The sequence below is a fragment of the Enhydra lutris genome, unplaced genomic scaffold (assembly GCF_002288905.1).
Source record: "Enhydra lutris kenyoni isolate GAN:26980312 unplaced genomic scaffold, ASM228890v2 scaffoldscaffold11, whole genome shotgun sequence".
Lineage (NCBI taxonomy): Eukaryota > Metazoa > Chordata > Mammalia > Carnivora > Mustelidae > Enhydra > Enhydra lutris.
The window spans coordinates 28,126,335-28,138,181 of record NW_019154095.1 but is presented as its reverse complement, the minus strand read 5'-3'; the positions used below and the strand labels follow the sequence as shown (position 1 = coordinate 28,138,181).

Below are 11,847 nucleotides of genomic sequence, written 5' to 3'. Positions count from 1 at the left end.
AGCAAGCACAGGCAGACAGAATGGCAGGCAGAGGCAGAGGGAGAAGCAGGCTCCCCGCCAAGCAAGGAGCCCGATGTGGGACTCGATCCCAGGACACTGGGATCATGACCTGAGCCGAAGGCAGCTGCTTAACCAACTGAGCCACCCAGGCGTCCCAGCTTCATTACTCTTAAAGTCTCAATTGCTTCATGTCAGTATAGGGATAAAAATAGTACTTGTCGGGAGCCTGGGTGGCTCAGTGGGTTGAGCCTCTGCCTTCGGCTCAGGTCATGGTCTCAGGGTCCTGGGATCGAGTCCCGCATCGGGCTCTCTGCTCAGCGGAGAGTCGGCTTCCCTTCCTCTCTCTCTGCCTGCCTCTCTGCCTACTTGTGATCTCTGTCTGTCAAATAAATAAATAAAATCTTAAAAAAAAAATAGTACTTGTCTCACTGGGTTATAGATTATGCATGCAAAGTAATTAGTTTATTTCTTTATTTGGGAGAAAGAAAGTGAGAGAGAGCACTAACGGGGGAGGGAAGGGGTAGAGGGAGAGGTAGAAGCAGATTCCATGTTGAGCAGGGAGCCCAACATGGGACCTGATCCCAGGACCCTGAGATCATGACCTGAGCCAAATGGAGATGCTTCACCGACTGAGCCACCCAGGTGCCCCACAAAGGAATTAATTTAGATGCTGGCTGGTTGTATGAATTCAGTCCATGTTAACCAGTTGCTCTTTTTGATGATGGTAAGGATTTTCCTGATAGGCTATACTACTCTGCAAGTAATAAGAGGATTATTTTATGTTTGTGGTTTATATATATACTTTTTTTTTAAAGATTTTATTTATTTATTTGTCAGAGAGAGAGAGAGCGAGAGTGAGCACAGGCAGATAGAGTGGCAGGCAGAGGCAGAGGGAGAAGCAGGCTCCCTGCTGAGCAAGGAGCCCGATGTGGGACTCGATCCCAGGACCCCGGGATCATGACCTGAGCCGAAAGCAGCCGCTCAACCAACTGAGCCACCCAGGTGTCCCTGTGGTTTATATATTTGATAGGACTTCTGAGCAGTGTGTAACATTTTAATTTATGTTCTAATAGTAATATCCTTTACCATTATTTTTTCATTTCATAAAAGGTGTTCTTCAGCATTTTAAAAAGTAAAAATATCCAGGGAGATGTTTCCTTGTTTTTAATTACTATTTGGTAAAATTTAGTTAAACTGTTTGTTTTCATATTATCCAGGTTTTCACCTTTCAAGAGATATTTTGTCATTGTATAGATACAGGCTTCGGTAGGTTGAGTTTTCAACCTTTCAAATATTTTCCTGAATCTTTAAAAAATGAGATGAAAGTTTTCAGTCTTATTCAGTATTAATATATATTTGCATGATGCAAATGAACATTTTTACCATGTATAGGTCTTGTCAACCTATACCTTGTTACTAACCCACTTTAATCTTGCCCACAACTCTTTAAGGGCTAAGGACAAAGAAACCAGAAGCAGCACATAGATAATAAACAATCTACCAGGCTGTAATTCTGTGGGGGTAGGGAGGATATCTGTATTACTTACCACTATTTACAGTGACCAGGTTAATGCCTCATTTGTACTAGAAGCTCAAGTATTTGTTAATAAATAGGCAGTTATACAAGGTCCCATAGCTAGTAAGTGGCAGAGCTGGGATTTGAACCAGGTCTCTGTCCAAAGGTCGTACTCTTAACCACTGTGTTGTCTATTTCCACTATTTCTCTTCTCACATGGGAGTTTATACAGGTGGGATCTGCAAAGCCACAAGATAAGCATGCCACATCTTTTTGGAGCCAAAATTTGACTCAGTATGCAGGAAAAAAATTTGGTTAAGGAAACATCAGTATGTTTTAGAGAGAATACCAAATTTATTTGGATTTCTTAAAATTAAAATGGTGGGGCGCCTGGGTAGCTGAGTTGTTAAGCGTCTATCTTCAGCTCAGGTCATGATCCCAGGGTCCTGGGATTGAGCCCTATGTTGGGCTCCTTGCTTGGCGGGAAGCCTGCTTCTCCCTCTCCCATTCCCCCTGCTTCTCCCTCTCCCATTCCCCTGCTTGTGTTCCCTCTCTTGCTGTGTTTTTCTGTCAAATAAATAAAATCTTAAAAAAAAAAAAAATTAAAACGGTAAGCTTCAAACAAGCCTGCTTTTGATGACTGCTTCAGGCTAACCCCTCTAAGTTATGAATTAGTGCACTTCAAGAGGAGTGTTTCAGTGGAAAAAGGGTCCCCACCCAGATTTTATTTATTTATTTAGTATGAAAAAGAGAGTGAGTGGGAAGGAGAGAATCCAAAGCCAACTCCACACTGAGCGCAGAGCGCAACCCAGGGTTTGATCCCACAACTGGCAGATCATGATCTGAGGCAAAACCAGGAGTCAGATGTGTAACTCACTGAGCCACCCGGGTGCCCCCATTCAGTGGGAAAAGTTTGAAAGTTTGAAAGCGCTGTCTTTGATGGACTCTACAGCAGTAGGAAGTAGCGCATCTGAGAGTTGAGTATTTCCTTTTCATGTTTTACCTGGCCAGCTGAATTGTATTGCAAAGGCGAGTCCTGTTAAACATCTCAAAATTGGATAAAATATTCTTTTTTTTTTTTTTTAATTTTATTTATTTATTTGACAGAGAGAGATCACAAGTAGGCAGAGAGAGAGCAGGAAGCAGGCTCCCTGCTGAGCAGAGAGCCTGATGTGGGGCTCGATCCCAGGACCCTGAGATCATGACCTGGGCCAAAGGCAGAGGCTTAACCCACTGAGCCACCCAGGCGCCCCAAATATTACCTTTTAAATTAAGCAAAAGATAGGAACTTTTCAGCTGTTTTTTTTTTTTTTTTAGATATTTTATTTATTTATTACACAGAGAGAGAGAGATCATAAGTAGGCAGAATGACAGGCAGAAAGGGGAAAGCAAGCTCCCCACTGAGCAGGGAGCCAGATGCTGGATTCTGTCGCGGGACACTGAAATTGTGACCTGAGCCGAAGGCAGACAGATGCTTAACTGACTGAGCCACTCAGGCGCCCCTGAACTTCTCAACTTGTTAAGATGGTTGTCATCTTGGGTGCCTGGGTCACAGTCCCAGGGTCCTGGGATGGAGCCCTGAGTCGGGCTCCCTGCTCAGTAGGAAGCCTGCTTCTCTGTCTCCCTCTGCTGGTCTCCCCCCACCCTGGCTCATGCTTGCTCAAATAAATAAATAAAAATATTCTAAAAATGTTTTTCATCTTGTGGTTGAGTGTTGCGGTTTTCAGATTCAGGCTGAGAAGGTGCTTGAACTGAAGATCCGGAGATTGGGTTTGCCTTTTTTGGTAGATAGGCCAAATAGTGACATGATAGCCTTTCACTTTTTTAGGGGATTCAAACTGATAAAAAAGGTCATATCATAGTAGATGAGTTCCAGAATACCAGCGTCAAAGGCATCTATGCCGTTGGGGACGTGTGTGGAAAAGCTCTTCTTACTCCAGGTACTGTTTCTCTTTTGTCGGGTAAGGGAAGCTCTGTGGGTTGTAGAAAACTGTTGAGCCATTCACAGTCCGCTCAACTTAAGCAAAGTTGAAAGGATGAGTGTCTTAATGTGGGCAAAATAATAATGTACTGAAATCGTTTGGTACGTGATGTTTTCTGACTAATACTTAGTTTTCCTTAAAAGACTTTAAAAGTGCTTTAGTGGAGACTGAAATTGTTATAGAGATGACAACTTCTTCCTTCTGAAGAGACTAAGTTAGAATCTGAGTTGCATGGGGTGACAGTGGAAGGAGGTGGCTTTGGGAAGAAGCAATTTGGAGTGGCATTCTTATGTGATTATGTAGTCTTTTTTTTCCCAAGGTTTTCATTTTTATTTGTGTGTATGTATTTTTTAATTTATTTTTTTTAAGTAGGCTCCATGCCCAACGTGAGGCTTGAGCTCATGATCCTGAGATTTGAGAGTCACATGCTTTACCCACTGAGCCAACCAGGTGCCCTGATTATTTATTATAACGACTAAGATTGACCCAACTCCCTTCATCCCATACTTCAATCTACTTTATGAGTTAACTGGCACCATTCCAAGCTCTTTGCCCCACCTGTATTAGCAACATCGCTCCATCTGCTTTCACTCTGTACCCCTGTGGTATCTCACCAGCCTTTCTAAAATGGCCCTGGGTCTTTTGTCAGACTGGAAAGTTACTGCAGTCACATGCCCAAAGCCTTATAGCTCCTTCAGGAAGTTCTTTTAGCCAAAGCAAAATAACAAGCAAAGTTTCAAAAACTTGACAATAATCTAATTATTGAAAATTATATCAAAGAAAATTTCTTATGTATCCTGCCGATACCTTATTTTGGGAAAAAAACGTGAAATCAACAAAATTAATAACTGATGCTTTTGCTAATGTAGGCATTTTTTTTTCTAAATACAAGATTAAAAACAGGTTAAGGAGAATAAACTTTAAAAAAATAAGAAGTAAAAGTAATTTAAAAAATAAACATAAAAAAGTCTTGTGTGGACTCCTCGGTGGCTCAGTTGGTTAAGTGTCTTAAAAAAAAAAAAAAAAAGCATCCGACTCTTGATCTCAGCTCAAGTCATGATCTCAGGGTGGTGAGTTCAAGCCCCACGTTGGGCTCCAACTTAAAAAAAAAAAAAAAACTTACTCTGTCAAGTCAGTAGCAGCATGACTAAGTGTGTAATTGGCGATTGTCTGAGACAATCATCAGAGCCAAATGAGCCCGGAAGTCCCTTTGGACAGCAAGGGAGAGTGTGGAGTCATTCATCATCCAGGATCATGGTCTTTATTCTTGCTAAGCAGAGCCCTAATCCATCAGGACTAGCCAGTGAGGAGGAGCCATGATGTACGTGGTAGATAGGGGGAGGCTGGGGAGGCCTTCTCGGGAATTAAAGGAAAAAAAAACAAACAAACAACAGCCTTTCTGTGAAATGAACAAGGTTATAACATACAACAGTTGCTCAAAACTAATATAGTTTGCTTCATTTGTATTGTATCAAAAAGCCAATATCCTAATTAAGTAGGTAACTGTCTGCCAGATGATTGGGAACTAGTAAATATGTCCCACCTTCCCCCCTCCCCCAGTAGAACATACAGAATTCACATAAGCTGATAGTTTTGAATTTTACCAAGGCATTGGTATGTCTTCATTATGGTGATCTAGATATTATAATGAGCTTTGGTGTGACTCTTTGTCAGTATTAGTACTTTAAGCCAGAAGAGGAAATGGTTAGTAGAACAATTCTGCAGTTTAAAGTGAGCAATAAACTGAAATGCTGATTTATAAATATCTTTGTAGTTGCCATAGCTGCTGGCCGAAAACTTGCCCATAGACTTTTTGAATGCAAAGAAGATTCCAAATTAGACTATGACAACATCCCCACAGTCGTCTTCAGCCACCCCCCGATTGGGACAGTGGGACTCACGGAAGGTAGGTATTTAAAAACACAGGTACGGAGAAAGACAACTATCATATGATCTCCCTGATATGAGGGAAAGGAGATGCAACATGGGGGGTTAAGGGGGTAGGAGAAGAGTAAATGAAACAAGATGGGATTGGGAGGTAGACAAACCATAAGTGACTCTTAATCTCACAAAACAAACTGAGGGTTAATGGGGGGAGGGGGGTTGGGGGTGGGATTATGGACATTGGGGAGGGTATGTGCTATGGTGAGTGCTGTGAAGTGTGTAAACCTGGTGATTCACAGACCTGTACCCCTGGGGATAAAAAGATATTATATGTTTAAAAAAAATAAAATAAAAAAAAAATTAAAAAAAAAAAAGAAAAAAAAATAAAAACACAGGTAATTTGTAATTTTCATCTTCCCTGAAACCTCAGGGGGAGGTTGCTGACTAAACCTATCTTCACTCCCTAAATTCCACTCCTTTCTGGCTGGCCTCTTGTCATAATTCCAGTTTCCTCCTTAACTGCTAACACTTGGAGAGTAGAATTCCTTTTCCCCACACCACCCTTTTGTCTCTTTGCCTTTTTTTAGCTTTCTTATTTGAACTAATTTCAAATTTAAAGAAAAGTTGCAAAAATATCGTAGTCCCCTTATCTGTGGTTTCACTTTCCATGGTTGGTTCCCTGTGGGCAACCGTGGTCTGGAAGGAGATGATCCTCCTGACTTATCATCAGAAGGTCAGGAGTAGCCTAACACTGGGTCACAGCACCTACGTCACTCACCTCACTTCATCTCACCACACAGGCATTTGTCACCTCACATCATCACAAGAAGGGTGAGTGCAGTATGATAAGGCATTTTGAGAGGGACCACATTCATGTAACTTTTATTACAGTGTATTATAGTTGTTTTTAATATCAGTTATTGTTGTTAATCTACTGTACCTAACTTACAAATTAAGCTTTATCATAGATATGTATGTATAGGAAAAAACAGTATACAGAGGCTTTGGTATTATCCACAGTTTCAGGCATCCACTGGGGACCCGGAATGTTTTCCCTGTGCATAGTAGGAGACTACTATACTACAAAGGACTATGTATACCCATAACATTTTTGCTTTACCATAGTTTTTCTCTACACACAAACACATGCTTCAATATCTGTTTCCTGGGAACGAGTCCATTCCTTTACATAAGCAAGCTACAGTTTTCAAAAGACAACATTTAAATTGTTACAATATTGGGTGCAGGGATAGGGAAAATAGGTAAAGGGGATTAAGAGGTATAGACCTCGAGTTATAAAATAAACAAGTCATGGGAATGAAAAACACAGCACAGGGAATATAGCTATTAATATTCAAATAACTTTGCATGCTGACAGATGGTGACTGCACTTAATCATGGTGAGCATTTTGTCATGTTTATAATTGTTGAATCAGTATGTTGCAGGCCTCAACCTAACATAATATTATGTCACTATGCTTTAGTTTACAAAAAAGGTAATAAAAAAGAAATAAATTCATACAGTATTATCCAGACTTTAGATCTTACTCACATATTGCTAATTCTCTCAAATAATGTCATTTCTTTCTTTCTTTCTTTTTTTTTTTTTTAAAGTAACCTCTATACCCAGCATGAGGCTCAAACTCACAACCTCCAGATCAAGAGTCATATGCTCCACCAACTGAGCCAGCCAGCTGCCCCTTAAATAATGTCATTTTTAACACTTTTTCCCCGAATGTCAGGATTCAGTCCAGGATGCATTGTATTTATTTTCTTACCCCTTTGGTCTCCTTTAATCAAGAGACAAAAATTCCCTAGCCTTTCCTTTGTCTCTCATGACATTGGCATTTATGTTACAGAATGTCCCTCTTTGTAGTTTTCTTTGATATTTTCTCATGATTTTACTCAGATTATATATTTCTGGTCATCTCTCTCTTCGACAGCTCAGTGGAATTGTTTAGGTTTTTGACAGATGCTTTCCCCCCCCCTGTGCATTATAGATGAGGCCATTTATAAATATGGAAAAGAAAATGTGAAGACCTATTCAACCACCTTTACCCCAATGTATCATGCGGTTACCAAAAGGAAAACAAAATGTGTGATGAAGATGGTTTGTGCCACTGCAGAGGAAAAGGTATGGGAAAAATGTAGTAAGCTAAAGAATGTCTTCAGACTTGGCAGGGATGGGGGTATTTGGCAGGATGGGGAGTCGGGAGACCAAGTAAAGAGTTAAGCCTTCTCTGTTTCAACTGGTGCAGTCCTACTTTTATCTGCCTACATATACTGGGGTTCTTTGTAATATTTCATTAAGAAAGAAGGTTCCAGGGGCACCTGGGTGGCTCATTCAGTTAAGCGTCTGCCTTTGGCTCAGGTCATGATCCTGGGGTCCTGGGATCGAGGCCCACTTCGGGCTCCCTGCTCATCAGGGAGCCTGCTTCTCCCTCCCTTCTGCCTCTCCCCCTGCTTGTGCTCTCTCTGTCTCTCTCAAATGAACAAATAAAACCTTTTAAAAATAAAAAAGACAGAAGGTTCCATATATTTATGCTTTTAAAACACAGGAAGGAAAGTTTGAAAACCACAGAAAAGCTCACTGTCATGGACCTATAGGTTAGAATAGATAGATGCCTCAGAAATACTGATAAGTATAAGAACTTATCGGAAGATAAATTTATATTTAACATAGCCAATCAGGGAAGAAGAGAGCGCTTATTCAATGAAATTTTCTGGGATACCACTTACCTAGTTTTGGTTTAATGTTTTGAGGAACTGTCTGACTGTTTTCCAGAGTGGCTGCATGCTTTTCACATGCCCTCAGCCCTGTGTGAGGGTTCTAGTGCCCCCAGCCCCTTGCAACTTGATACTTGTCTTTAATTGGAATCATCCCACTGGATACAAAGTGGTATCTCATTGTGATTTAGATTTTGAACAGGTTTGAATTTGAACAGATTTTTTAAAAAATACTTTTTATAATAGATTTGTTTGGGTATTAGTCAACCTTTGGGGCTTTTTAAATTAATTAGTTAATTAATTAATCTGACAGAGAGAGACAGCGAGAGAGGGAACACAAGCAGGGGGAGTGGGTGAGGGAGAAGCAGGCTTCCTGCTGAGTAGGGAGCCTGACCCTGGCTGGATCCCAGGACCCTGGGATCATGACCTGAGCCACCCAGGTGCCCCCCAGGGGGCTTTTTTACAAATTGAATTAAATATTACAGCGGGACATGGCAGAATGCCCTGGGAACATGGCTCTGTGAAGGGACAGCGGCTTAGTTGAAGATTCAGGTGTTGTTTCCGGTCTTTTTTTTTTGTCAAAAAGAGCATAGTCTGTATGTGATTTGGTGACCCTGTAAACCAAAAGCCAGAAGACATAATCCCTGTATTATAGAAATCAGCATCACTGAGGATTGACAGAAGCAGAGAGTCAGAGCAAAGATTAGTAAGGTGGGCAGCAAAACAAAAGTTGCTGTTTTCTGGCCCTGAATGTTCCTGAATAGTCTAAGATGTCCAGATATTGGATCAGTGAGGTCTCTTCTTTTCTCTTATCAGTTATTTCCTCATGCCTTTTATCATTCATTCATTTGATAAACATTACTTGACAGACTACCAAAGACTAAGAACTGGGATGTGGAGAGGAATCTTAGAAAGTTCGTGCCATCCCCGAAAGCTCTTTGTAAATTCAGTTTAGATCACAATATGTAAAAAAAATCTGGCTGTGTTATATATGTATGGTTTGGGACTTTTTTGTTGTAAATTGAGATATACTTTTTTTAATTGTAAAAAAACAGAACATAAAATTTACCATTCTAATCACGGTAAGTATAGAATTCAGTAGTATGTTTTTTCTTTTCTTTTTTTTTTTTAAAGATTTATTTATTTGACAGAGAGAGAGAGAGAGAACAGCCAGGGGAACAGTAGGCAAAGGGAAAGAGAGAAGCAGGCTCGCCCTAAGCAGGGAGCCCGATGGAGGGCTCAATCCCGGGGTCCTGGGATCATGACCTGAGCTGAAGGCAGATGCTTAATAACTGAGCCACCTAGGTGCCCCTTGGTAGTATATTCTTGATTTATTTATTTATTTATTTATTTATTTATTTATTCATTCATTCATTCATTCATTCATTTATTTTTAAAGATTTTATTTATTTATTTGACAGAGATTACAAGAAGGCAGAGAGGCAGGCAGAGAGAGAGAGAGGAGGAAGCAGGCGCCCTGCTGAGCAAAGAGCCCGATGTGGGGCTCGATCCCAGAACCCTGGGATCATGACCTGAGCCGAAGGCAGAGGCTTCAACCCATTGAGCCACCCAGGCGCCCCTATTCTTGATTTATTTTTAACCAAAGTATTTTTATAGCTAAATTTTATACTTTCTCACTTTGGTAAGAATATTTGCTGGAGGGGAACATTAACAATTAACACGGTTTTAAAATGATTGAGAAACAACTGGAAAATGCTATGTGAAACAGATGTCTCTTAATGGTCCTCTGTGTGGTCATGCAGTGTGTATGGACTAAGGGCCTCGTGAGGGCCATCTTTTGCTTGGTCCTATGGAAAGAGTGGGAAGCAAATGTAGGCAGGTCCCCTCTGTGTAGAGACTAAAATCTGCAGGGAAGATGGGCTGTAATTTTCTAGTCCCCAAAGAAATAGAACATTGTAGGGGGAGAGTCATGAAAGAGAGAGAGTGGTACTGGAGATCACATGATAGACAATTTGACTTGGTTGGGAAGGTGAATGGAGCTGGCAGAGGAATGATTGGGCTTAACTCAAAGGGGAAGGAAAAATTGGACAGAGGGAACAGCTTATGCAAAGGAGAGAGCACAGTGCACACTCCGGATAGAAGGAAAGCCAGAGGGGCCTGAGCAGTAAGGGCTGTGTCGGGGGGCTGGGGAGGGACATGGACGCAGGACTGCATAGTACCCTGTGTCCTGTCATGTCCAGATAAGAGACTCAGGTGTCTTAGAGGTTTTAAAATATCACGTACCTCACATGACAAATAAAAAATGTATTAATCTACCTAATAAAAATTTTACTTAAAGCCTTTTTCTTTTTTTTGCTCCAGGTGGTTGGGATCCATATGCAAGGAATCGGGTGTGATGAAATGCTGCAAGGTTTTGCTGTTGCGGTTAAAATGGGGGCAACAAAAGCTGACTTTGACAACACGGTTGCTATTCACCCGACCTCTTCAGAAGAACTGGTCACACTTCGTTGAAAACCCGGACACTCACGTGGCTGGCAGTTGGACCAGTAGACCTGAAAAGAACCAAATTACCATGTTTACTTATGTTCCCCTTTTACGTATTTCCTTATTGTAACTGGGAAATTCTGATAGTGGAAATTTTCAGCTCATAATAGGACTTATTTATGTAATTAGAGATTTGTTTTGTCATCTAGGGTTTATTTTCATTTGATTCCACCTCATAGTAATCAATATTTCAAAGTTGTTTTATTTTTTGTTTACAGCTCTGTGCTAGCTGTTTTTTTTTTCGTTTTGTTCTGTTTTGTTTTTGTGTGGGCCTCCTTCCAGCTATAAAACTATATGAAGTACCGTGAATTAAGGTACTTGAATGAATACAACTTGCTAATTTTTAATAGATGAGGACACCAGCTCTGAGTATTACAAAGCTGCTTCAAAGATGGAACCGTTCTCTAAAAACGTATAATATGAGAGACTCACCTTCCCTATTTTATTTCTTTCATTTTAAATGATAAAAAAAAAATCATGTTCCTTTTATGAGGTGAAGTACATCAAACTTGGGAAAGATTTACACGAGCAAGGGACATTTTGGAAGTGATTTCTTCTTTCAGAAGGAGAGGAATTCAAAGTCTCTTCCTCTGCTAAGAGTTCATAGTTCAAGGAGAGATTTCAAGTTTTTTCTGTGTTGTCATTTTTTTTTTCCTAAAAACTATTTTCAAAAAACTGAAAATAAAATCATAGACTTTTCTTCTAACAAAATTTGTTATTAGGAATTTATACCTAAGAAATCATTTTCTAAGACTATTTCACATTGGGGATTACATGCTAACAGTGAGCTACCTTTAGTAGGCTTAACGCCTTATACGGGGCAGGGCGGAGATTTTTATAGATTAAGAGCAGAGGTATAAAAGAAACATTTAGCAAAGTTAATGGTTGAGTTGGAAGAACAATCTAGAAATCACTTAGGTTTTCAGCATTTTATTTCCATTAGCTTTCACCAACTAGGTAAACTAGTTCAAGTTTTCCATGGTTTTCATTAGTAACATAGTGCTACTGAGTTCTTTCTTGAAGCTTTAACCGAATGTCTTTCTGGTTAGCCATGTCCAGGTTGCTGACTTACTGAGTAGGTCCAAAATCATCAGAAGAAAAATACTATGTTAGTAGCTAGGTTATGTAATTGTTGCAGCAAGAAATTGGGGTCTAAAAACCCAAACATGGACTGATATAACTACTCCCCATCTCTTTGTCAACCACCTAAAAGGTAGTAGACCACGGTTCTCT

The 11,847-nt window shown here is 40.3% G+C and overlaps 1 protein-coding gene across 4 annotated transcripts in view; it reads left to right on the top strand.

Annotated features, from left to right (window-relative positions):
* LOC111144593 (glutathione-disulfide reductase) overlaps window positions 1-11,300 on the top strand; it is a 54,299-nt gene extending 42,999 nt beyond the window's left edge. For all 4 annotated transcript variants that reach the window (XM_022498969.1, XM_022498967.1, XM_022498968.1 and 1 more), the window contains 4 exons: window positions 3,345-3,456; window positions 5,273-5,404; window positions 7,383-7,516; window positions 10,432-11,300. In XM_022498969.1, coding sequence (XP_022354677.1) covers window positions 3,345-3,456; window positions 5,273-5,404; window positions 7,383-7,516; window positions 10,432-10,581 — 528 coding nt within the window. In that variant the 3' untranslated portion in view covers window positions 10,582-11,300. The remainder of the gene's footprint in view (window positions 1-3,344; window positions 3,457-5,272; window positions 5,405-7,382; window positions 7,517-10,431) is intronic.
* The last annotated feature ends 547 nt before the right edge of the window (window positions 11,301-11,847 follow it).